The following is a 27149-nucleotide window of genomic DNA, read 5'->3' as shown; positions in this document are numbered from 1 at the left end:
TGCACTCCCCACCCCTGGGAATGCCCCCTTTTGCCCCACTCTTCTCTGACAACTGTGGAACCCGGGGACAATCCATGCCACCTATGAGGGGGCGGGGAGGTGGTTCTTCAGGAACTGACCAATCCTGTGGCTGTCTAGCCGCAGACGAACGGCCATAGGATTGTGCCCTTAATGGAATATTTTGAAGACAGGATTCAAAATTATGGTTTGCTTACTTTTTACCATGAGATGCTTAGAGTAAGTAATCTCTATATATCACATTCCAGTGCTCTCATAGATGTCTGTTGTGCAACCTGAGCTATTTTACATTCTCTAATAATGTGTAGCTCATATTTTCATTGCTCAGAGCACTGCAGAGTCAAGTGTCTGCATTATTAGAATCTTGACACTAGCTTTCAGGCTTTAGGACTTAAAGATTAGATGTTAAGTTATTAAAGTGATATAAACTGGATTTCTGAGCCTCCCTTTCTTTCTGGTTTCTCACAGGATGAGGGTACTAGTTCTGTTTCAGAGCTATCTATTCAGCCAGAACCAGAGGAACCAAGTTCAGAAGATGAACGAAGGAAATGGGAGGAAGGCCACATCGACTATCTGGGGAAGGATGCTTTTGAAAACATTAAAAAGAAGTTAGATGCCTTTTTATTGTAGAGCTTGATTTTGTACCCTTATGGTGACTGATCACTGTTTACATTTGCAATGTATGTGAAATCTCCAAGATAAGATCCTTGCCGTTGTGCTGGGGAAACACAAACAAAAATGGCTGTATGTGCGAAATGCACCTGTGTATGTATTGTGGCAGTGCTTGGTCCTGGGAGATGAAACACAATGGGCTTATAAAACTACCTGATACCGAATCAGACTGTTGCTTCGTCTTGTCCAGTACTGATTATTCTGCTTGGCAGCAACCTCCAAGCTCATCTGCCCCAGTCTTGCTAACTGATAACTTTTAACTGGAAATGCTACTTGATTTTTATTCACTTTAGTGGGGATTGGTCTGTATTGGCCAAAGTTGTATTCTTTTGGATTAATTTACTTTCTTTTTTGGATCAACATCTATAGATGAAGATGGTCAACACTTTGGCATCCAACAGAGAGCACCCTCTTGCTCTTTCTTGTTCGTTCATACAAAGAGGTGGTGTACTCCCTACTAAACTCATATTCTTGTTTTTAATGTTGACCTGCAGTGCCTCATAAAACATTCTCACCTTCATCTGAAATTATTAGTTTTATACTAATAGACCAAACACTATATACTACTTGATTCTTTAGCAAGGAGAATACAAATCTTGTAAATGAAAGGTCAAAAGACTTTTAAGGTATGGTTAATAAATATGCACAGGACACAATCCAACACCCATGCATTGAGAATTCCTATAGGTTCAACAAAGCCCTGTTTTCCCTTTTTCCTCCATCTAATGCGTGTACTCAGGAGGCCTGTACCTCCTTCCAGCCCTCCCCTTCTGTTCTGAAGCAAGAATAACTTCTGTCAAGATAGATGGGGATTGCCAGTTTCAGCCTAGTGGCTTTAGGTGCACATATGACTGAGGAATGAGAGGAACAGGGCTATGTCGGTCCCAAAGGAATCCTTTGTGTACAGAGGCTTCCCCCATGGTGTACTGGATCACGGGCATTGTTTCCTGTTTCCAAGAATTACTGTGTGTCTTTGGGGGCTGGTGAAAGTTGGCTCGTCTGTTTCTCACAGAATGGTTCCAAGGTTACTAAAATCCCCATTAATCTTTTCTGCCACGAACAATAAAACAAATACATTTTTCTTCAGGGCTTACTGTAACTTAACAAGTTAGAAGAGCTGGAGAGTTTATTAGTTGGTTGGTAATTGGAAAGAGCAGCCTCCTACAATGGTGCTAAATATAAGTATTATATAATGTCTTATCAAGCATCAGTACATTTGGGACAGTTGAGGAAAGGACTTAATTGCTATTAACTTTTAGTGAGCTAGATGTTGAATATTTAAACTTTATATCTGTAAATAACTGAAAGCGGTATAGATGGTGCATCTCTAGGGTTTGTTTGCTGCATCGGGTAATCTGATAAATCTGACACTTATAAAAATGTAGTAATACCTTCTGTGTTAGTCTGTTACAAGAAAACCAGAATTTTTCAGCACAATTACTAACAATCTTATTATGGCATAAGGCATCATGACTAGAATCTACTTCATCAGATGCAGGTGAATACCTCATATGATAAAGTGGACTCTAGTCACAGGCATTTATGCCATGATAAAATGGTTAGTTTTTAAGGTGCTACAAGACTCTTCAGTATAAAAATGTGATGACACTGGATTCGTTAGACCATTGTTCTTTCTCATTGCACTTTGGTTTTTTCAAACAAAAGGGATTCCTATACTCACTTACCTGGGAGTAAGTCCCACTGAACTCAGTGGAACTTACTGTTGACTAGGCATGTATAGGATTGTACCACACGTGGTGAAGCAGTGACTTACTGAGCCTTTATTTAAGAGCATTTGTTCTTAAATTTTAGTATATTTCTCCTAATATCCTAAGATAATTGCCTACGATAATTATTTGGGAAATTTACACTAAAATGAGCCACTAAAGAACAAGTACTCTGTGTGCCTACAATTGGTAATTGGAAACTATTGCCAAAACCTCCTTTTGTCTATTACATAATTTGGGAGATAATAAAATAATTTCCACTAATGCCTACATCTTCCCTGTACATTACTGTAAATGCTATACCCCTGCTTTAGGCTGCAATCCTATACATACTTACTTTAGAGTGGAATCACATTGAACTCGGTGGGACTTACTTCTGAGTAGATATACAGAGGATTGCACTGTCATAACTGGAAAGGTCAAATCCAGATCACTTGCTTTCTTCCTAAGCAGGGTGTCCTTTAATAGTTGCGGATACTAGTTTAGTTTTACAATCTGCTGGAGGGTCACCCTCTTGTCACCAGTATCTGCACTTTTCTATCCATACTTACCTTATAATTCTGCATGGATATTTTATGGGTTTGTATGTATATAATAAAAGGTACAAATCCTTCCTTTTTTCTCTCCATTTTTTTCTCATTTTTGTACCATTGTTCATTATCAAATAAACATTTTATATTACTGATTTCTACTTTGGCTTATTTTTGTTGTATTTGGTTTGGGATTGTGTGTGGCATCTATAGTTGGTATTTGTAGTGTGAATTATTAGGTAGTGGGTTCTGGCTCTTTAGTGGAAGAAATTTTCAAGATTGCCTACATCGTTTTTTAAATGAAGACAATTTGAATGATCTGTAGACCCTGCTCATCTATGAGGTTTATCTAGTCTGTGGCAGTGGTACTGTCATATTGTTGTTATGACTCTGCTCTGACTTGGATTGATGCTCTGACTTGGATTCCTGCACTGAGCAGGGGATTGGACTTGATGGTCTTATAGGCCCCTTCCAGCCCTACTACATTTCTATGACTGTAGGGCATCTCACTATACAATATGTAATTTATTTTTTGCAACTACTTTGATGTGCAGTAGGTTATGCATCAGAAGTATTTATTCTAGGCCAAACGATCCTTTTGACAATCTGCTTAAATAATTGTGGGATCGCTACTACTTTCATCATCACACCAACAGAAAGGGAAAGTCCCACAGCATGGCTGCAACCATGGCTTCCACATAACATTGTATACATCAAGTTGTTCTGGGACAGGAGTGAGTGTCTTACGATGCTGTGCCACCGCTCTTTCAATATGACTTACAACTGTGTTAAAACGTGGCTCAGATGTCGGTGACAACGGATTGGCTTCGGAAGGATCACGTAAGAGGTCAAAAAGCAAGGGAGGGTTGTGGTGGGTTACCGTTTCTCCAACACACTGGCAAATACCTTTTCCATAACAGGCTCCAGCCCCTTCTGGTTCAAATGTTGGAGTCACATAATGGGCCTTCCAGAGAGCACCACCTTAGAGAGAAGAAACTAATGCTATTTAGTGCTCAGCAGATAAATACCGTCGCGCTTTAAAGGTTAAGACCAACACCTTGACTTGAGCCCAGAAAGCAACTGGCAACTAGTGCAGATCTTTCAGGACAGGTGTGATATGGTTCTGATCCTGTTCACCAGCTTAGCTGCCACAGTATGTACCAATTGAAGCTTCCGGACGCTCTTCGAGGGTAGCCCCATGTAAAGTACACTGCAATAGCATAAATGTGATGTAGCCAAGGCATAGATAACTGTTGCCAGGTCAGACCAATTCAGGAAGGGTTACAGCTGGCACACCAAGCGTAATTGTGCAAACGTACTCCTTCCCACCTCTGCCACCTAAAGATCCATGGACAACATAGCTTCAAGGAACACTCCCAAGCTATGGAACTGATCCTTAGGAGAAGCACAATGCCTTCCAGAACAAGCTGCATTCCAGTCCAGGACTCAGGCTTTCTACTGATCAACAACATCTCTGTCTTGTCTAGGTTTAACTTCAGCTTGTTCACCCTCACCCAGCCCATTATTGAACCCACGCAGTATTCAAGGGTTTCAATGGCTTCCCTGTTGTTAGATGACAAAGAGTGATAGAGTTGGGTGTCATGCTGGTGGTACCTTACTCCAAAGCTCCGAATGACCTCTCCCAGCTATTTCATGTAATTAGTAAACAACATGGAGGACAGGATAAAGCCCTGTGGGACTTCACAGGCCAATGGATGTGCAGCTGAACAGTAATACCCCAGCACCACCTTCTGGACACAGCCTGACAGAAAAGACCAGAACCACTGCAAAACAGCACCTTCAAGGTCCAGCCCTGCCAAATGGTCCAGAAGGAAACCATGGTTGGTGGTATCAAAAACTGCTGAGAGGTCCAAGAAAACTAATAGGATCAGGTAGCAGCATAGTCATCCACCAAGGTAACCAAAGCAGTCTTAGTCCCATATCCTGGCCAAAAGCCTGATTGAAACAGATCCAGATAATCAGTTTCATCCAGAATGCATGTGGAATTGCAATACTGCCACCTTAGCCAAGAATCGTACATTTGACAGTAGCCTATAGTTAGACAGATCTCCTGGGTCAAGAGAAGGAGTTTCTAAAGGTCTTATTACTGCCTCTTTTAAGCAAGAGGGGGAAAAAACCTTCTGCCAACGAGGTATTAATCACTTCCCTTAGCCACAGCACCACTCCCACCTTGGCTGATTTAACCAGCCAAGAAGGGCAAGGATAAAGTACACAGATGGTGGTTGGACCCTCACCACTCCAGATACCTTGTCCACATCTTCAAGATCCACAAGCTGAAAAGAATCCACAACAACTGGACAAGTGGTGGTCAAGGTTACATTGCTCTGACCTGCCCCAATATTGGAGTCCAAAAGGGGAATCTGAGCAACTTTATCCACAAAGAATGAAGCAAATTGTTCACAGCAAGCCACCGACTGCTTCCCGTCTCCAGCATCCTGGCAAAAAAGGCCTTGCATAGTATGGAACAGAATCACCGGTCTAGTCTGTGCAGATGCGATGGTGACAGGACTGTGAACTTTCTTTTCTGCCCTTACCACCACAGTATAGGTCTTTAAACGATCTTCTACCCATATTTAATTGGATTCATCCCAAGTTCTTCTCCAATGGTGCTCTAGCTGATGTCCCTCCTGTTTGATTGCCCTCAGCCCTGTTAAACTAGAGAACTGAACTGGCTCAATCATGAGGGAGAGGGAGCTTAGTGTCACCAGTCTATATTCCACAGATCAGCCATGGCTTCAACTGTACCACCGATACACAAAGCAGGGAAATCCCCAACTGCATTCAGGAAATCATTTGGATCCATCAGGTGCCTGAGATGGACCCTTCTTACCACTCCTCCACCCCTGTGGAGGTTCATACTGGCAGCCAGCCTAAAACTAACCAGATAGTGATCTGTCCATGACAACAGAATCACATGTAACTCCTCCACTTTCATAGCACCAACTCCACCAGAGCAGAATATGAGATGGGAGAGTGTGCCCTGCTGCATTTGTAGGGCCAGATACTAGTTAGGACAGGTCCATGGTTGCCATGGCAGACATGAAATCCTGAGCCACTCCTGACTGAGCGACCTCAGCATGCATGTTGATGTCCTCCAGAACACATGAAAACAGCAACAGAAAACAGTGTATGATTGGAGCAACTTCCACAGGGCCATACCATTTCAAGCTTAAGGGGGCAACTAATCGGCCTAATTGGTATATAATTTGATTAAACAACAATACTGTCAAACCATGTTTAGTACATTTATTCTTAGGATCTACAATGTCAACTGTTAATCCCAGAAATGCAACATCTACAAGTTCTTATGAATGAATAAGGATCACATGCCTTATTGGCCAATATTCAGTTTGCCCAAAAGTCCAAACCTGCATTGTCTCCCGCACTAGTTGCTTATATTTCACAAAGCATAGAAGTCGTTTCTGTTTGATCTTTCTGGATGTTGAAGACTGTTTTGGAGCCATATGGTGGCTATATGCTCTACAATTATGCATGATTAGGTTGAATCCTTTTGAAATGTAGGTGTCATAACCACTTAGCTATTCTGTTGCTGTGAATAGCCACTTCTCAGAAAAATAAACATTGAAAAAGGAAACAATGAAATGCATGTTTGTGCATGAAAAGCTTGGGTACCTTTGCCCTCTAGTGGAACATTTAATAACACACATTCCGCCTCCAGTTGTAGAGGCAAACAAAACAATGAAAAGAATTTAGGTGTCTACATGGAGAGCTGAGTGATGTGTAAAAACATGCACGCTTTCAATTAACGAAAAAATGTTTATCCCTTTATCTATGCTGTCATATTATATTTTAGGAGTCCTACTGAATTTCTTAGTTTTGTTGAATCACAGAGCTGTACTGCAGAGAGAAACCTGCCCTAGTAATATAGCACAACCCCCTGAAGACAGATAAGGTGGGTGATGGATATTCATGTCATTGCTGCTTGTGCAAGCAAGCGCAGCCCTATGCATGTTCACGCTAAAGTAAATCCCACTGTGTTCAATAGGGCTTAGTCCCAGTTTAGTGTGCATAGGATTGCAGCCTTACTCATTAGCCTCTAAGTAAATAATGGAAGCAAGTAAAGAGGACTATAACACGGGGTATTAAACCTCAGACCTGCGAGCCAAATCTGGCTCACCTGGGGTCCCCAGATGGCCATGCCACTTACCTCTAGCCCCATTCCCTTTCCTCTGACCACCAATCATTTGATGCTTTATAAGCTTTTGCACATTCTCCCCTCCCCATTCTAAAAGGTTGACATGCCTCTCCTGAGGTTTAGTTACTGACAGTAAGAGCTCTAAGCTAAAATATGCTGGTATTATTGGCCCCCTTTGCTTTTGGCCTCACCCCCTTTTGCCTTCAGCCCTACCCACCATTGGAACAAGGCCCTTGAGAGCTTCTCCAAAATTAAATTTGGCCCTCGGACTGAAAGAGTTTCAGCACCCCTGCTACACCCTGTTGATAACCCATGGTCAAACTGTGGCTGGGGCACAGCATGTCACTTGACTCAATTCATGACAAGGACTCAGCAGAGAGTCTTGTTTTTGCTCCCTAAGCGGGAGAGAGAAGGATCACAGGCATCAGGTATATGTAGCGGTATATAAGTATGGCCCAAACATACTGGTTTGGATCCAGATTTAAGCTGGATCAATTGTGCTGGTGGAAGTGGGCTTCCCCAGACCCTCCTTCCCATGGCAGCACCTCCTGCTCCTGGAAAATGCTACACAGAGAGACTGGAGACTTTGCTGAATGGCGTGAGCTGTGGTGTGTGTATGTGGGGGGAAGGGGGGATCAGCTGGGGGCACCTTCTGTGAGCACAGCCCTTCCACTTGTGGAAGATCTGGATCCAATGCATTACTTTGTGTGCATTGTGGCAAGAGTGTGCAAACACTGAATACTCAACTACACGTGTAGGCTTTAAAATTCGTGAGTATGTGAACCTCCCCATTGTCAGTCATTGGCAAAGTCCATTCTGGTTCCTCAGCTTTCACCAAGCATTTCCAAAATGGTTTGAAGCTTAGCCTAATGATCATACCAGAAAGAAACCTGTTTTCTTAAAAATATCATAAAAGGTTCTTTGCTTTGTAATCGTCAAAGCGTGGAATCCGTACAGCCAGCCAGGAACCAGTTTTGACTGAGAAGCAACCATACTGAATGGTTCAGACTTAGCTAAGCATTTTATGTTACCCAAATACATCACTCTGCCAGAGGGAGAAGTTTTTGTACTCACTCTCTTTCTGGTACCAGCGCACGGCATGTAAATGCAGCCCACAGTAGTGAAACATGTATTCGTGCTCTGAGTGTTGCGCTGCTCCCCGCAGTAAAGCTATTTGGTTCCTGCCATCGATTACCCTAACATGAAGGGAATAATAGAGTGGTGAAAGTCCCATTCCTTTCAATGGGTCTATTCTAAGTAGGACTAATCTTTGACCTGGTTTGCACATAATGCTAACCCATTTAATCCATGACTAACCCATGGTGTGTTGCCCTACCCAGGGTTTGTTTGGCAGACAATGGAACAAACCATGGTTCGTTTTCTCAGTCCCTCCCTGTGTTGTTTGTTTCCCTCCTCCACCTGCTCTCTCCCTATAATCCAACTGCTTTTGCAACACTGTAGAATTGGCATGTAGAATTATGAGGGTGTTTTTTTTTTTTTTTTTTTTTACCACTTTAGCCCGCCGCTGCTGTAGCCTAGAAACAATCCAGGGTTCTGCGGTTCACACAAAATGACAACCCATAATTTAAACAACCCAGAGTTCACAATGCAACAACAAGCAATAGTTTCTTTTTCTGGATTGTTCATGGTTAACAATGCATGGTTTGCTAGCATGGCTGGGTTTGCACATCATGACAACCGAGAATTCAACAACTCATACCATGGGTTAGCATTATGTGTGAACAGTGTTTGGATACAACTGAGAGCTCCCACATCTGGCATGGTTTCCCTGTTGAAATCAATGGATGAAGACAAACTATATGTGTGAAGGAAAGCACCCATGGATTGAAATGAACAAATCACCACATGTGCAACAAATCTATGCGTGTGCATCAGAGGACACATGGATGTTGGGATTTTCGGATACAAAAGTTGAGGTTATTTACAGCCTGACCCCCCGGGGGGGGGGTCATGCCATTTATTTAAAATGGATATGTACTCATGAATAAGTTGACAAACCCCTAACATTTAATGACTTTGACCAGAAGGATTCATTTGTACCTTGCAACACATTAGTGACTGACTCATTGAGTATGGATACGATGGCTACACAGTTCTTGTTATTAAGATAGCATATCCCAAATCCTTACAGATCTATAACAATTAAAACATGAAGCCATTTTGTAAAAATAAAGTTAATTTTACAAACATCTGCTTTGCTATGAAGTTCAGGAAGCTCATCTGAACTTTACTAAAATAAATGTTATTCAGAGGTCAAAATATTTCCACTTTCTTTAGTCCTATTGTTGCAGAACACATGCAGCATTGTAGATGACAAGTAATGAAGATGTCTCAAGACTGTAATGTGCCAGAAAGCTAAATTAGTGGATATGATTAAATGGAATTATTTTTCCAAGTTTTTCTTAGCTAAATTCAGTTACTTCTTGATCTCCTTTTAGACCAGCATCCTGTACCTGTCTTGTGGCACTGATGCCCCAGCCAAGTGAGCCACTGTGGGATAAATATCCATCAGACTTATTGGTTCGTCAAGAACAGTGTTCGCAGCCACCATTCCTGGCCATCTAACTATTCCAGGTACACGGATTCCTCCTTCCCAGCCTCCCATGGCTTTTCCACCTGCCATGGAAGTGGTAGTAGAAGAGAAAAATCATGAAGTATTGAGTTAAATTTACAATTAAGCAATTAAGTCGCACAGTTTAAACAGTTGCCCATGTGCAGATCAGCTGTTTAATTTATTCAAAAGACTCTCTAGATTCCAGTGTGAATGAAAAAAGGATCCTCCCCCACATCCAGTTGGTAGAGATCTACTTCCATCTGTCTACTTTCCTGCCACAGATAGGCAGTCTGCCCTTCGATAATGGCTTTCTCCACAGGGCACACTTTCTCCACACTTGGGGCAGTGTCCAATACTGCCATCCAGCGTTTGATGTTTCCATTGTGCTCATAGGACCCACTACTTGTGCACTGAGGAATTCGCAGTTCTAAAATCACCCCGGAAGGAGCGGAAATACTCAGAATGGGACAGGTCAGCAGAGCTCCCTTCTGTTAGCTCTGCCGATCTGTGCCCCTCAAGAAACTGGTGTTTCTGCTCGCTTTGGATTCCTGGGGGACCGCTATTTCCCACTGCAATAGTGATAGATAAGTAGCATGCGGGTGGCATTGGATACTGCCCTAGATGTTTACTTAATTGCGTTGTTTAAGTAAATTGCATTCTATATTTTATTGTTTTATAATTTTATCTTGTAAACCACTTTTATTTATTAGTTATTTATGTCTCCTTTTAAAACATTTTAAAATAAGTTTTATTGCTGCTTTTAAATTCTTTCTGTTATATGCGTTCTATTAGTTTTTTTGTTTGTTGTTCTTATTATGAATGTCGTCCTCAGCGCTTCGGCTATAGGATGGCTCATAAATTGATGACGACGACGATGATGATGATGATAATAATAATAATAAATGCTTTAATAGATCCATTTGTTTTAATGGATCACTGTTCAGCACTATAAATTGCAGGCATGGAGGCCCAATTCTGAATTGGGCCCATAATGGGGTGGGGAGGGTTAACCCCCCCCCCACTCCCCAAGCTTACTGTAGCATGAAAAAAACAAAAACACACACCAAGAGATGCAGTTGCTTGCTGTGTTTTTAAAGTAATGTCTGATTTGGCCTGCTTTGGCCTGAGGCAACAGTTGTGAAAAAAACATGTTGAGCCCACTATTTTAAAAGATATTTACCATGTGCCCAGTACCACAAATAAACATAAACTTTTTGATATCATCCGGGTCTGACAGAAAAGAAGAAAGTGTATGGTTCTACATGGAAAACATTTTCTCATGAGGTAGTTCATAGTCCCCCACAGACCACCATCTCTTGTTCCAGGGGAACTCCATAAGGCTTGTCTTTGGCCATGAAGATGAAATTAATACTCAAATTAAGTGTAAGATACTCAAGTAGAAGGGTGATGAAGAAATGCAGAACCCTTAGAGAAGGGGAGTCTTTACACACTCTGCTATTTGGAGTCTTATTTTGATGCTCTCAGAGATGCCACATCTTTTTTTCCCTCAGTGCCTTTGAGCCTTCATATTCTGCTGAAACCTAATGCATCCTTATGAAGTCCACGTATCATTATCCTTTCTTAAAACCCCAGACTTTACAGCCATGCATACGATTTCAAACCAAGAACCAAACACATCCCCAGAATACTAAATACTTTTGGGAAACGAAAAAAGCATATCAAAGCAGAGATACTGTAGGCTATTAATATATGTAAAGAAGAGATGATCTTAAAAAGGAGAAAAGCTTAAGAGTGCAAAGTTCCAAAAATATGGGGAAAGCAAAGATAGCTTGAAAATTAAAAATAAATAAATATGAAGTCGCTAAGTTTGGGAAAACAGACCCCATAATAATGCATCTACACTAGTATAGTGTGTGTGTGTGTGTGTATGTATAATTTGTATCTACCTTTCTTCACAGACACAAGATAGAGCACATTCCATAACTGGGGTGCCACTATTGAAAAGGCCCTGTCTGTTGTAGTCACCTGTGATGCCTTATCTGGCAGGGGCATCCAGAGCAGGGCTCTGAAGAAGATCTCAAGAGAAGGCAGACTTTCAGGTGCCCTGGTCCCAAGCCATGAAGGGCCTTAAAGGTCAAACTTAGCACTTTGAACTGGGCTCAGAAATGAGCTGGAAGTAGGGATGTACGAAAGTTCCGCCACAGATCTCGGGGAGGCCGAATGCCAGCGCATTCGGCCCCCCGAAATCGGTGGCAGAATGCCCCCCCCCCCGGGACAGCACTTACCTTAGGCGGATCTTCCTGGCGGCGGTGGCTCCGGCAGCGGCTCTGGCGGTGGTTCGGCGGCTCCGGCGGCCGGTCTTCCGACTAGCTGCCGCCGCTGCCATTTCCAGGTAAAAAAACCCCAAAAACAAAAAAAGTGATAGGCTACGTAAAGATTTACGTAGCCTATCACAGCTAGATTTTAAAAAAACACTGTGATAGACTACGTAAACGTTTACGTAGCCTATCATGGCTGATTAAAAAAAAAAAAGCACGTATGCAAATGGCGGCGCCCATGGGCACCGCCATTTGCGTTCCTTATTTTGGCACGTCTTAGTCTACGTAAACATTTACGTAGACTAAGACGGCGAAAATAAGAGGAACGCAAATAGCGTAGACACTACGCTATTTGCGTTCCCCTTATTTTCGCCGTCTTAGTCTACGTAAATGTTTACGTAGACTAAGACGTGCCAAAATAAGGAACGCAAATGGCGGCGCCCATGGGTGCTGCCATTTGCGTACACACGTGTTTTTTGTTTTTTTTTAATCAGCCGTGATAGGCTACGTAAACATTTACGTAGCCTATCACAGCTGACTGCAGGGACGCAAACGGTGGCGGCTACGGCTGCCGCCATTTGCGTCCCTGCTAGCCAGTGGCCGGATGCCCGGCTGCTGGCGGAACCGGCTGGCGGCTCTGCAGAATCCCTGCGGAGCAGAGCCGGCTGGCCAGGATTCCGGGGGGGAGGAACGGAGCGCCTCCCCCCCGACCAGGATTCCGGGGGGAGGGACGGAACGCCTCCCCCCCAGCATCAGCATAATCCGCGGAAAGGTAAGTACCTTTCGTACATCCCTAGCCGGAAGCCAGTGAAGGTGACAAAGTACTGGCGCACATATGTTTGTAATGCCCAGTCCTAGTTAGCAGTCTCACAGACATATTCTATGCCAACTTAGAATATATCCCAGGGCATTTCCTGAAGGCACATGAAACAGCTACCTTGCTGAAGCTAAGCAGGTCTGGGTCTGGTCAGCTCTTGGCGGGGACACCACATGGGAACCACATGTAGCCACCTTGAGTTCCATGATGGAAGAAAGGTAGGATATAAATTAAATTAATTAATTAATAATAAACTTATGCTTCCAAACTGTTTTCAAAGGTAGCCCCACATACGACACATTGCAGTAATCCAAATGGGAAGTTACTTGTGCATGGATAAAGGCTATCTTACCTTTGTATATACCGTTCCAGCCACCAAGCTGGACATTTCTTTCTCTAGCCTCCAAATATCCTCCATGGTCAGATGTAAAGTAAGTAAAAGTGTTGTTCCTCAAGCCCTCTTTATCAATAGCAGCAAGAATCTTTCCTACAGTGTTAGAAAAACGCCCAATAGTTCATTTAAAGCCGAACAGAAATTACTTCAGTGTGCCAAAGAACCAGTGTTGTGTAGCGGTTAGAGTGCTGGACTGAGACTTGGGAGTTCCGGGGTCAAGTCCCCACTTGGCCATCAAGCTCACTGGGTGACTTGGGGCTGGTCATTGACTCTTGGCCAAACCTACCTCACAGGGTTGTTGTGAGGATAAAATGGAGAGGAGGATGATTATATAAGCCATCTTGGGTTCCTTTGAGGAAAAAAGGCAGGATATATATACATACATATTTGTAGAATTCATACCTGATCATGTATGACCAGACTTCTGCACCCTGGTGCCCTCCATATTATGGGAGTTCTAGTCTAACACATCTAGAGGACACCAGGTTGAAGAAGGATGTTGTAGGCAAAATGTATCTGTCACTGGCAGACATTGAAAAGATATTGCCATAATATAACCTTAGATATACAACTCTGTTCCTTCCTCCTTTCTCCTGTCACTCGATTATCAGACTATACAAGACACATTTTTGAGTCCATCAAGTGAACTCTGATGTTGGAGAAAAGGCAGTTCAGTGGAGCTCTTTTAGGGAGCTGGTGACCGGAAGTGAGAACTTGCAGATTTATGTATCTCTGTTCCAAGTATTTGCAAATCAGGTACCAAACTAAATACTATCTTCAGTTGAGGAAGTTACACATTCAAGAAGAAGAAAAGAGCCCCAGGAAGGTGATTACTCTCTTCCTTAGATAAATATGATAATAAAAAATACAACTTACCCACCATCCAGTCCATCTCCTCTACATTGTCTCCATATAACCCATGGCTGCTTTTCCCACGAAACATCTCTGTTGTGAAGCAGGGTGTGTGGACGTGTAAGAAAGAAACAAACAGGAGGAACGGTTCCTGTTGGTTTCTGAAAAATATGAAGTAAAAACATAAAGCCTTTAAGTGCTTTCTTTTGTTTTGTTTTTCCTATTTCAGAACCATCCATTAACTAAGTGGGATTAATAGTTAGGCAGAGATCAGTGATCGCATATACAAACAAAATATTTGATGTTCTATACCACATTTATTTATTTACACTGATGGCCACACTCAATATGCTGTGGGAGAACTGTGATCACATGTCTTTTATTAGGCTTCAAAGCAGCTGCATGGGTTCACAACTTGGATCAGGGTCACAACTGGGAGAGGTGGGCTACCTCTTTCTCCCTGTGCTGTTTCTTCGACGGAAATCTCCCCCATCCTTGAAGCTGCTGTTAGCCGTTGCACCATCTTCCCCACCAAGTCTGCGGCTAATCATTATATTGATCTCACACCCCCATACTCCAAGAAAGTGGCCTACCATGGCTCTCCCAGTCTGTTTTACCCTCACAAGGAAGGCTAGGCTGAGAGAGATAACTAGCCCAAGGTCACCCAGTGAGGGTCATGGCTGAATGGGATTTGAACCCATATTGCCCTGGTCTCAGTCCAACAGTTTAAACACAACATCACATTGGCTCGCAGTAGCAGCTTCAGGTGGGGAGAGATTTTTCTCAGGGAAATGGAATAGGGTGAATAGGAGGAAAGCGCTATCCCCAACTCCTCAACATTATGGCCCCATATGGCTGCTTTGAAGGCTAAAAAAGATGCCAGGAGATCTGATCATGAATCTTCCACAGTCTAGTCCAACCATTAGGCAGAGTGGGGCAGCTGATTTGGGGAGGTCATGAAAAGGGCAGCAAATTGTTAGTTATTTAATTTGTTGGTGGTGGTGCTGGTGGTGTTGTATTAATGCCAAGAATGGGGAGGCACTTGTGGGACTTTCTGCCGGGGTGACCTTGACTTGGAGGAGGGGTCCTTTGCTGCTCTGCCTCAGGCAGCAAATCATCTCAGACTGGGCGAGATCTTCTGATCACATCTAGTTTGAACCTGATAGAATCAAACAATGCACCTAAAGCTATACTAGGTGCTGTACAAATAGACAAGGCCCCCACTCACCATAGGCTTAAAACTTACTTTAACACACACACACACAGATGACAAGGAGGGAGAAGGGAAGTTATAGCCATATGCTTATTCCAGAGGTGGAAAACCTGTGGCTCTCCGGCTGTTGTTGGACACCAATTCTCAGCATGTAGCTATTAAATAGTGTGGAGGCAAAATTGCCCCCTGAGGAATCTATACCAGAGAATCAATGCAGCTGAGTAATATCCACCAAGCAGCACCTTCGGGAGCTGAGCACCCAAGCAGAAGCGAAACCACTGCAATGCAGTACCTCCCACTCCCAATTCAGACAATCACGCTAGACAGATACCATGGTCAATGGTATCAAAAGCTGCTGAGAGACTGAGAGTTAACAGGGTCTCATTCCCCCTGTCTCTCTCCTGACACTGGCCATCATACAGGGTCACCAAGCCTGTTTCGATGCCAAAACCTGGCCTGAGCTGCAACTGAAATGGATCCAGATAATTGGTTTCATCTAATTATAACATGATAATGTATGTGAAGTGCCCTGAACGCTCTTATTATTATCCTTATGTTTGTTGACCTTTGGTTCTGGCCAAATTAATGAAAAGCTTTATGATTTCAAGTTGCACACAGACATGACTCCAGTTCTCTCACAGCTATTTTTTTTTTTATCAAAGTCTGAGCCCAAGCAAGCTGCAAAGGAAAACTCACATTTCAGGCTCATATTAGTTTATATGAACGCTAAGGATGGACGAATTTGCCAATTCCGTTTTCTTTCAGTTTCTCAGCTTTCCAATTTTAACTTCGGTTTGTCTTGAACTTTAAGAATTTCTCCAGCCTTAAGTTCAGTTCATTCTGAACTCTGAATTTATTTTTTTAAGATTCACATGAAAATTCATAAACATTTTTGTTCACATTTCTCCTAATAAATCCATTTTTGTATGCTTTTTGCCCAATATACACACTGTTCCCAAGCTATTTTCCCAATACAATGCATTTTTGAAAATTATTTTCCCTAATATATGCATGTTGTCTTTTTTCATTGGAGAATTCCACAGCAACATTTGGAGAAGTACACAAGTACCCTTGAAGGATAACTCAGTTTCGGTTTGCATGGTGGTTCAAAAGTGCAAAATTAGATAAATTTGCATTTAAATACAAATGGAATACATTTCTGCATCCCTAATGAACACTGCCATGTGGCTGCCTTGAGTGCAATGTATTTGTGCACTTCAGCAGGGCACACAGGTCCTAAATATTTGCATCAGTGCAACCACATTCAGTGCCCAAAAAGCATCCCTATGACACTGGTGTACTGTGGCAAATCGAGATGTTATACTTGCAAACATGTAGGCCTGCCCTATCCTAAGCTTGATGGAAATTTCAAAATCAGGCCACTCTTTTCAAATCTGAAAAAGTACAGTTACCCTGAAGTTAAATAATTTAATTACTTACCGTTCAATAAACGAGACAGACTCTTTCACTATCCTGGAAGCAGCATGCTCCAGCTTTATTGGTTGTTCAGTAATTACGTGATCCCTCAACATGATACAGTTCCAATATCTTACAAATCCGTAATTGGAAAACCAGGAGATAAAAAATAAGATATTGCACAGAATAACAAATGCAATTATTTTCCATTTCACAGAGAACAAACCAGTTATCTTCCCCAGCAGAAGAGTGAACACTAAAAGGGCAGCCATTTGTGTGTAAAACCAATATGTAGCTTGCACTGATGCGCTCAGCTCAGGATGTTTGCCAGGCTGACATTCATTCACAAGTGTAAAAGGAGTTCCATAGAAAAAATCAAAGCCATGGTTTAAAGGATGGTGGCAGTGATCGTCACGAGATTCACAGTTCATACCCTGGTGCCATTTTCCTGAGAAGACAAACAGTGATAGCTGAAGTATTAATCAACTTAAAAGTGGTTTTTAACCTCACAAACCCAAAATCTGTATAAAATCCTGATAAGCAGCTGGATACTCATCACATTAATTTAGAATTATTATTATTATTAACATTTCTATACTGCCCAATAGACAAAGCTCTCTGGGTGGTTTACAAAGATTAAAAACATTGGAAGTACAGTATACAGAGGTTAAAAGCCATTTACAGAAAAAACATATGAACAGACAATATACACAAGACAACATATATCTAAAACAACTTCAAGCAAGCAAGCAATCCAGGATCAATTAAAACTCATCATATGCTGCCAAATGCCTTGGAGAGCAGAAAGGTCTTAACCTGGGGCTGAAAAGATAACAATGTTGGCTCCAGGTGGGCCTCACTGGGGAGATCATTCCATAATTGGGGACCACCACTGAGAAGGCCCTCTCCCTTGCTGCTGTCTTCCAAGCTTCCCACGGAGTAGGCACCCAGAGGAAGACCTTAGATGCTGAGTGCAGTGTATGGGTAGGTTTTTGTCAGGGGAGACACTCTGTCAGGTATTGTGATCCCAAGCTGTGTAAGGCTTTATCGGTTAAAACCAGCACCTTGAATCGGGCTCAGAAACACACAGGCAGCCAGTACAAATGGGCCAGAGTTTGTCTTATATGTCTTCTGGTCCCCATTATCAAATTGGCCACTGCATTTTGCATGATCTGCAGCTTCTGAACTGTCTTCAAAGGCAGCCCCATGTAGAGTGCATTGCAGTAATCTAACTTGGAAGCTAGCAGAGCATAGACAACTGAAGCCAGGTTATCCCTGTCCAGATAGGGGCACAGCTGGGCCACCAACCAAAGTTGGTAGAAGGCACTCCTTGCCACTGAGGCCACCTGAGCCTCAAGTGACAAAAATGGCTCAAGGAGAACCCCCAAGCTATGAACCCGCTCCTTCAGGGGGAGTACAACACACTCACTTACAAATTAAAACAGCCTGGGCACCCTAAAAGCTCTTTAGGAGATAACTGCCTTGGCCTGTTGCCTAAAAGCCAGCAGGAAAAGAATGAGGTGAGGATAAGAGGGTCCCCCATGGTGGGTGCCCCCCCTTTTCCTGGTCGTGGCTCTGAAAAGCAGCCCTCTGGCTTTGGGGGCTTTTTAGCCTTGACTGGCTTGGAAAATAAAGTGAGTTATTTCCCATTTTGGGTGCGGGGGATAGTTCACACCCAGGTCTATCCAAGATGAGTGGTTTCTCACCTATCTCTAATTGTACAGAGAACCCCAATCTATTACCATGCCACATGAGTATGTGAAGCTGAACAGCAACTGAACTTCAAGAATACTAATACAATAATTTACATGTCATTATGGTGTTGCCAGGTGTCTCCAGACAGACAGGGAGTTGAGCCTTGGACCTTAGCGGTTGCACTACTTAGAGCAGGGAACAGATCCTGAGACATTTGGTGATTAAAAAGAAAGAAAGAGAGAGACGTCACGCTTCTCCTCCTAGCTGATCCTTAGCACAGAATTACAGCCGCACTTCCTGTGTGTTCTCAATAAAGGTTTAATGTTCCTATATTGATGCCCACCCCTCAGTTACTCTCCCCTGTAAAGAGAGATAGAGAGAGATACTAGGGGCTTTTCTTTATGAAGCATTTATTGTGTGCTTATCATCTCTTACAGTTGTTTACAGGTTCTTTAAACCCTCCAGTTTCTCATCTGTGTCTTAACGAGCACTTTAAATGATTTTTTAGAGCAGGGAAAATGGGGCACTTAATTGTGAAAGCAAAATAAACCACTTTTTTCACTGGTGTATTTGAACTATTGTTACACCACAGCGCCATCTAGAGGTTATACAGCAGAAAAACAGGAAAGGAAACACTCTTGTCTGGTGCTCTAATCTCAATTCTGCACTGAAACCTAAAGTAGATACTGTTGGGAATATTGCAACCTTGTCTGCAAGTTACAGGAAGGGGCCAGTGTTGCATTTAGTTAGTTAATGCATGGGCATAGCTAGCCTTAGGATCTCTATAGCTTACAGTGAGGCTCCTCCTTCCTGCTCCTCCCCTTCCCTCTCTGTCTCTCTACTCCATTGCTGGGAGCACGTGGCTTGCTCTCTCTCTCCTACCAGTGTTACAGGACACAAAGAAATGGACTGAAGAAATTTTGTCTGAAACAATATGCTGTACCTGCTTGTATGTGCAAGAATATTGTGATTAAACCATTTTACCTTTTCTTCACTAAAGACGGGTGTGGTCTCTTTTTAAATTTGGCCTTTTGTGTGGACGTGGGACTGGTAAGCGCTCATTCTGCTCTGCCTTTTGTTTTTCTCTGCTAACTGCCTTTTCAACAGCATGACCAAATATCCCACCAGATACAGCCCATTTACAGCCTAGTGTAGGGAAACTCTAGGACTGGGAGAACATGCTGGAAAAGGGGGTAACTGGAGTTTTAGAAGGTGGGGGTGGGGGGGAAGGCTGGATGGGCCCTGTGAAAAATACCTTGTTGCCCTCTTGATTCTGGAAGCTCACCCTGAGATTTTACTCCTTCACCTGAAGACCCCAAGAAGAATCTGAAACTCTTAAACCTGGCAATGTCAATGAAAGGTAAAAAAACATGGCTACATACTGTACCTATTAGGCCAGTGGTATAGCCTTGCTGCTGTAATAACTTGGCAAATGTTGTTTCATTAGTGGGGAGCCCCCCTGAGCCACCAGTCCGGAGGAAGACATGAGGCTGAGTTCTAGATACCATGCCTGAGATATAAAAGGAGACGCACATTATTCCCTATCTCCATCCTAGCTCATTCCTGCTGCTGGTGGTGGGAGAGTGGGTGGGGCTCCCAGTTTCTGGAAGCTGTGAGGTGATAGGTGTGTGAAGACTGTTCTTGCAGTCAACCCAGGAAGCGATGCAGGCCTGAATTGATAATAAATAGCTCACTATATGGCCATATAAACTGCAGGCACTCTGCACCCCCAATCTGGATTGGGACCACAGCAGGGGAGTGGAAAAGTTAAAGCCCACCTACCCCCCATGCTAGTATTCCAATCCAGGTTGGGCCGCTTGCACTTACTCTAGAGTAAAAAAATACATAGTTGCTAGCTATGTCTTTAAAGTAATGTCTGCTTTGGGTCTAAGCTGTATGCATAGACTACAGGAGTCCTGTGCTGCTTGATGGCTTGGGGGCCTTGCCCATGTTAGGGCCTGTTCTGCAAAAGGAAATGGCAGCACAACTGTAGCACAGAAGGGGAGGCCTCCATAGACGTGCTACTCCCAGAGTCTACTACAAATAGTTGTGGCTGAGGCTAATCCTTGTCATCTGTGCGCCACTGGTGTGTCCACATCTCCCTCTGTACGTGTACATCTATCAGCCACTGAAGGGGGTGCCGACCTGATCTGATGGGATATCTGCCGGTCAGGAAAGCTGCTCTGCTTGGGGTGCAAAGTGAGGCTGCAGCAATGTGCTGAGTAAGCCTTACTCCTTCCTTGGCCAGCTGGTCAATATTAGGAGTCCTAATAGGAGGAAGAGTTCTACATTAGTACAATAAGGCAACATGTTCTATCTTATCTGCAGGATAACAACGAAAAGAGCAGTTAAAGCAATGTGCAGCCTTTCTTTGGTAGTTAGTTGCTATATCTTGTAGATTGTAGGGATAACAAAGACAAGCTTGGATTTTATCTACTAATAATCTAGTAAGTAACACTATACAACATTGTGACACCCTTAAAAAAGAGAGATAATAAAATATGCTCATTTAGCTGTATGAATTACATGCTTAGCCAATGCTAAAATGTAGGCCTGTTGCTAATATTAGCTGCCAGAGTCCAACTAGGCTACACAAAGACTTGTTTCTCACCATCGTAGGGTGGTTAATAAACCATGGTGGTTTGTTACCTACCCTGCGTGTGCTGGTTGCATGCCAGGGGGATTAGCCTGTCATGTCATGTGAACCCAGCTAGGGTGGCTTGTTGCCATGGGTAACAAGCCACCCAGAATACCTCAGCTGTAATAGAGTTCTGGGTGGCTTGTTAAAATAGATCCCATTCTATTTTTGTATTTCTGTGCCACCTTTCTTTCCTCAAAGGGGCCTTCCATTTCAGTTCATTTCCCCCAGTTTCCTCCCATCAGAAGCCTTTGCGCTATTTGCAACTTCTCACTTCCTCCTTTCCGGTTAGTCCAGACTTGTTTTTAAGGTTACACTTACCTGATGGTATCATTACCAAAGCATCCTAAATCTCCATACCCAAGATCGTCTGCCATGATCAGCAAAATGTTGGGTCTTGACACAATCAGTCCATATGTATGGGCAAACAAGGAGTAAACTAGCAAAATAGCTAAACTGCATCTACAAGAACAGCAGCAAAACCATCTGGGTTAGAATTTTCTAAGGTTGAATTATTTACAATCATCTGTGATGGCGGGGTGTGTGGGGAGATCATCATCAACAGTAGGGGAAGGGCTGTAGCTCAGTGGTAGATCACATGCTTTAGGTCCCAGGTTCAATCCCCAGCATCTCCAGGTAGGGCTAGGAAAGGCTCCTGTCTGAAACCCTAGAGAGCTTCTACCCTGCAGTGTAGACAATGACCAGGTTTGTTTACATGATGCAAGGCTGGTTAATAAGCTATGGTAGCTTGTTAACCACTCCCATACATGCTGGTCACATGCTAACTCATTTCCCTAATTACTTTCTCCAGGCGCAGGTTGTCATGCTGTCCGAACCTGGTGAGGGTGGCTGGCTGGATAGCTGACAAACCACCCAGCAACCCTACAGCAGACTATGGTTTGCTGATTATGGTTTGTTAGCCACCTCAGCCAGCCACCCTTGCCGGGTTCAGACATCACAATAACCTGCACCTGGCAAAGACAATTAGGGAAATGAGCCGGCATGCATGGGGGTGGTTAACACACCAGCAGGGCTTATTAACCAACTAGTGTCATGCAAACCAGGCCAATGCTAAGCTAAATGGACCAATGGTCTGCCATGGTATAAAGTAACTTCCTATGCAAGCTCCCCCCACCTGTTCTTTTCCTATGCTGAAGTTTCCTTGGGAATAATCACCCCTTTCCCCCATAAACACTAACCCCGCTGCTGGGCATTCTTAACTACAAATATGACCGTGGCAGCATCCATTCAGAAAACCAAATCACACCACACACTTGGTGTCTTTTCCCTGTCATGAAATATTGCACACACTTAGCCAAATTTAAAATTCATTTACCATCTGCACAAAAGGTGCTCGATTTATGTATTTAATTTATATCCCACTTTTATGCCAAAGGCACTCAACAGTAAAACCCAGATTAAAAACAAAATCTTAATTATTATTATTTTTAATTGTGAAGGTGGGAAACCTGCCACAGACACAATTCTAAGGCACCCCTGAGGCAAGAGTAACATCTAGACCAGGTCTGAGATGGTTGGGTACAGAATCCAAAGAGCCACGAGAATGGATGGAGATTGTCATAGCCGAGGTCCGTGGGCTGCTGGCTCACATATTACACTTGCTCATGGAAGCTCGCTCTCAGGTATTGTCAGGTCAGCTTGCACAAGCAAACACGTGTCCTGTGAAATATTTCTAACTTTTTGGACCAACGAAAATGTGTTTCCATACCTGATAAATTCCACTGAGTATTCTCATGGGAACTATACAAAATTATTATTAATATAGAAATATCATTCATTTGTATTTAGCCATAGTCCACCACAATAAAGTCACAATAAAAGTAGAGAATGAAATAAGGGAAACAGGTTAAGCACTTATTCTTCACAACAAGACAGCTGTGGAATTTTCTTGCAGCCATAGCAAACAGGGCTACTGTGTAATTGACCAATGGCTAATCATCACACAGAAGTTACTCTATGACAGCGGTCCCCAACCTTTTGGCACCAGGGACCGGTTTCATGGAAGACAATTTTTCCACGGACCGGCGGGGATGGTTTCGGGATGATTCAAGCACATTACATTTATTACTTTGCAGTAACTTGAAGAACAGGGACGCAAATGGCTTCCGCTATGCAGACACCATTTGTGTCCTAGCGGCCGGAAGTCCGCCAGCGGCCGGAGCCGGCTGGCAGCTCCGCAGACTCGCCGCGGAGTGGAGCCGGCCAGGGCCGGCGAGGATTCTGGGAGGGAGGGAGGGATCGCCTCCCCCCCCGCGGACCCCCACGGACCCAAGGTAAGGGGGTTTCGCACACCCCTACGCTCACCTCCTGCTGTATGGCCCGGTTCCTAACAGGCCACGGACTGGTCCTGGTTCATGGCCTGGGAGTTGGGGACCCCTGCTCTATAATAACCTAAGGCAACATGCTAAGAGAATGAGTAATTATTAAATATATTAACATAATGACTGGCATATGTCTCTAAGTCTTCTTCCCAACAATTGGTAAATCCTATCAGGACAGGAAGGGTGGAACAGATAGCATAATAAAGAACAGTAAATGGGAAATCTGCACTCAGAAAATTTACACACTTAATCCCAATCTCCAATGTACAAATGAAAAAAAATAACAGACTGCTTTGGTAGTCTTTTCCATGAGTGTACACCTGATAAGTTTTGCTACCGTAATAACACACATGTAACGGTAAAAGAATAAGGTCCAATTCAGAAGCACATTGGGGAAGGGTGGTTAGGCTAACCATGGTGTATGGAGGTTACTGCTAACCACTGCAAGTGCTACTGCCACACGTGCAGGGAACCATGTTCCACAACATGGTTAGACTAACCATTCTCTAACCACCCTCCCTCCGCAGGAACCTGCAGTCTTCTGGATGGGCAGCCATGCATACCAGAGGCCTTTGCGCTCTTGTCCATTTTGGTGCTTGGCGCTGCTGGCCATTTTGGTGCTCAGCAGCTACTCCTTCTTTGGCTCCTATTGCCACGGAACTCTATGGTAGCTGTCAGTTAACCACGGAGGCTGTTCAGACATCATGTTAAGCCATGGTAGAGCCCACTAACCATCTTGCAGCAAGTGTTTAATGATTGTGGTTAGTCCTTGCTTAGCAACCACCATGGTTGGGATGGATGCCTGTTCAGACATCACACTAAGCCAACCATGGCTTAGCATAATGTCTGAACAGGGCCTAAGAATGGCTGAAAATTGGCAGCTTGTTTACCTCCCCCCCTGCCCATTTTATTAACTCAGAATAGAATATTGATATTTGCATGCTGTCACAAGAACCAGTTTTGCTGTGTCTCTCGCACTCTGTGGTAGCTTGGTCTTTTGTATCATCCTACCAAGTGGAAAGGATGTAGGTGTGTGGTGTGGTACAATGGGCACACTATCAACACTCCTAGAGCAAGAAGCCCACTCTGTCTTTGAATTCCTTTGGTGAGCCAGGAGTTGAGCTACCACAGAAACCATTATTCTACATACAAAAATGGCCCCCATGGCACCTCAGCTCTTCATCCTAAAGGAACCCAGCCCACAGATCCTTGACCATTTACAGAAGGGGCACCAAAACACTACCTCAGAAACAGCCAGGCTCCTGGCTCCTCTTCTTTTCCTTAAACGGGGTGCTGTATTAATTTTTGTTGTTATTGTTGTTGCAGCAGTGGTAATAGTAAAGTGTTAAGCACTTGCTACCTTATTGGTGTGTTGAAAAATAGCCGACTCTTGCTTGAATAAGTTCTCTATGTACCATATAGCCAGTTTCCCCATTTACCACTGAAAGACCAGAGATATGTGGACAAAGATTTTAATACTATCTGGATTTGCCTGTACAAAATACACATTCCTGAGGCAAATGCTCCTCCTAGCAACTCCTAAGAAACACAAGAATCCCTGACAACATAACTGAGAAGACTTAGCATTAGTTGTTCTTTTTTTTTTTTTTTTAAATGAACACCAGAAGCAAACTCCTGCTGAATCCTTTTCTCTTACCTGGAGATCCTATTCTTCAATTTGTTAAGCATCACCACTCCACTAGGTATTAGGAAGTAATACAGCTAGAACAGCTTTCAGGTCTTTTTGACAGCTGTTTTCTCCACCATCTGCTTGTTTAATAGCTTATCAAGTACTTGGGTGGGCTTAGTGATAATATTGCTGTTAAAAATTGACAGGAAGCCCTGAATAGCTGTGTACAAAGTCCATTCTCAGAAAGCTTACAAACAAATGGCTTTCAGTTTTGCTTATCTCATCAACTCTCGGGGCCTCTATAGCAGTTTCACTGCTCTTGTACCCAATCACTTCAGGTACTGGTTTTGATGAGCCAATAGTAAGTGACCTACTAGTTCAATTTGGTACAATTTGTGAAGGGAAAAACAACAGAGAATCCCATGGCAACCTAAAGACCAAGTGATTTTTTATGCCATAGGGCACCCACTATGAAGTGTGTATGGGCCGGTGAAAACTAATGCCACACAATACAGGTTAGACTTTAAGGTGCCACAGGACATTTTTGTTTTCCCCATAACACAGGTGTGAAGAACCTCAGGCCCGGTATCCAAATCCGGCCCTCCTGGGCCCCTAGGGAGACACTTTTCTCCCTCTCTCAAAATATTGGAACCTGGGGTCATCCCATGTAGCTGGTTGGTGGGAGATTCAGGACAGATAAAAGGAAGTATTTCTTCACACAGCGCATAAACTATAGAACTCGCTACCACAGGATTTAGTGATGGCCACCAATTTGGATGACTTTAAAAGGGGGTTGGACAAATTTCTGGAGGAGAAGGCTATCAATGGCTACTAGTCCTGATGGCTATGTGCTACCTCCAGTACCAGAGGCAGTATGCCTATGTACACCAGTTGCTGGGGAACATGGGCAGGAGGGTACTGCTGTACTCATGTCCTGCCTGTGAATTCCTGTGGGCAGCTGATTGACCACTGTGTGAACAGAATGTTGGACTAGATGGACCCTTGGTCTGATCCAACAGGGCTCTTATGTTCGTATGTTCCCCTGGCCCTACCAGCTTTCCCCCAACCACCAATCATTTGGTTGTTTCTCAGCTTTTCTGCCCTTTCTGCCATTCTAAAAGGTTGAAATGCCTATCCCAAGGCTGAATTACATGCAGTAAGACCTTTAAACTAAAGTATGCGGGAATTCTGGTTCTACCCTTTTTGCCTTTTCCCCTGCCCACTGGAATGCAGCCTCCAAGATCTTCTCCAAATTGGAGTTCTGCTCTTGGGCTGAAATAGGTTCTGTTCCCCTGCCATAACAGATTAACATGGCTACTCTGTCAAGGTTATCTGCCTGCCTGCCCCCCCCCCCTAACCATTGCCCAAGATGTTATATCCCACCTTTCTTGCTCTTGTGCATTTATTTGGGGTATTATATCCCACCTTTCCATTCAAGGAATCCACAAGGTTGGTTTATCAGCAGCCTACTACACTAAAGTTTGCAGGTGAAACTTCCCCCCCCAGCTTATCTCCACAATTGGGAAAAACTTCACCAGCTACAGGAGCAGTAAACAAGATGGCAGCCCTACTCTCCTGGACAGAAAATCAAATGGGAGGGAGAATGGAGAATGGCTGATGTTAATCTGTTACTAAAAGGGTTAAACAATTTGCTCTGAAGAGGCTACTTCAAACTGAAGATGGCCAATTTGATCTGGAATGGTTAAATGACCTGAATGAGGGGTTTGGGTAGACCTACACGACCCCCTACAAGACCTCTGACTCATATTTAAGAAGACCTCATATTTATATTCGAGACCCCTGACCCATGGGCATGAAGACTTTAAAGTTTTGGAACAGTAAATGGGAGCACTCCACACTGCAACAAATTGTTGCAGGTCCCACTCGTGAACGGTCTACTGATATGAACAGTGAGTTATCTTGGGAAACATGGACAATTGTATCTCTCCCTTTAAAACCAGAATTTTTTTCAGACATCTGCACCACCTATAGCAGTCTCCATTTCCTAATACGAAAAAAGAACAGAGAGGCTATGAAACCTTTACAAGGAAGATCAATATGACACGGAAATGCTTCCCAGCTTGAACCTTAAGAATAAGGTTGGCTATTTATCTAAATAAAGAATACAAGCAACTCTGGCTTCTAAAACCAAAGCCTGGAGTCTAGATAGATAT

The 27149-nt window shown here is 43.4% G+C and overlaps 2 protein-coding genes across 3 annotated transcripts in view; one reads left to right on the top strand and one right to left on the bottom strand.

Moving 5' to 3' along the window:
* Window positions 1–3107, top strand: part of GYG2 (glycogenin 2) — a 29740-nt gene extending 26633 nt beyond the window's left edge. For both annotated transcript variants that reach the window (XM_084844272.1, XM_084844271.1), the window contains exon 10: window positions 487–3107. In XM_084844272.1, coding sequence (XP_084700398.1) covers window positions 487–648 — 162 coding nt within the window. In that variant the 3' untranslated portion in view covers window positions 649–3107. The remainder of the gene's footprint in view (window positions 1–486) is intronic.
* LOC146350111 (arylsulfatase D-like) lies at window positions 2456–21459 on the bottom strand. Its single transcript, XM_084844270.1, has 9 exons — window positions 21325–21459; window positions 20511–20632; window positions 19753–19875; window positions 16695–17118; window positions 14066–14202; window positions 13148–13282; window positions 9599–9761; window positions 8199–8320; window positions 2456–3928 (listed from the first exon to the last, which is right to left on the bottom strand). The coding sequence occupies exons 1-9, from the start codon at window positions 21378–21380 to the stop codon at window positions 3558–3560; spliced, it is 1653 nt and encodes a 550-aa protein (XP_084700396.1). The 5' UTR covers window positions 21381–21459; the 3' UTR covers window positions 2456–3557.
* Window positions 21460–27149: the final 5690 nt, after the last annotated feature.

Source organism: Heloderma suspectum, chromosome 3 (genome assembly GCF_057233095.1).
Source record: "Heloderma suspectum isolate Gila_16-S chromosome 3, 16-S_ref, whole genome shotgun sequence".
Classification (NCBI taxonomy): domain Eukaryota; kingdom Metazoa; phylum Chordata; class Lepidosauria; order Squamata; family Helodermatidae; genus Heloderma; species Heloderma suspectum.
Note: the sequence above shows the minus strand (reverse complement) of the source record. Positions and strands in the feature narration are given on the sequence as shown.

Excerpts from the sequence above, each read along its gene's own strand:
- LOC146350111 (XM_084844270.1), bottom strand. The coding sequence starts at position 21,380 with ATGGCAGACGATCTTGGGTATGGAGATTTAGGATGCTTTGGTAATGAT. Across the intron at positions 19,876-20,510 it reads CAGATATCCCATCAGATCAG|GCATGGTATCTAGAACTCAG; the intron begins GTCGGCACCCCC and ends TTTATATCTCAG. Across the intron at positions 3,929-8,198 it reads GCGCTGGTACCAGAAAGAGA|GTGGTGCTCTCTGGAAGGCC; the intron begins GTGAGTACAAAA and ends CTTCTCTCTAAG.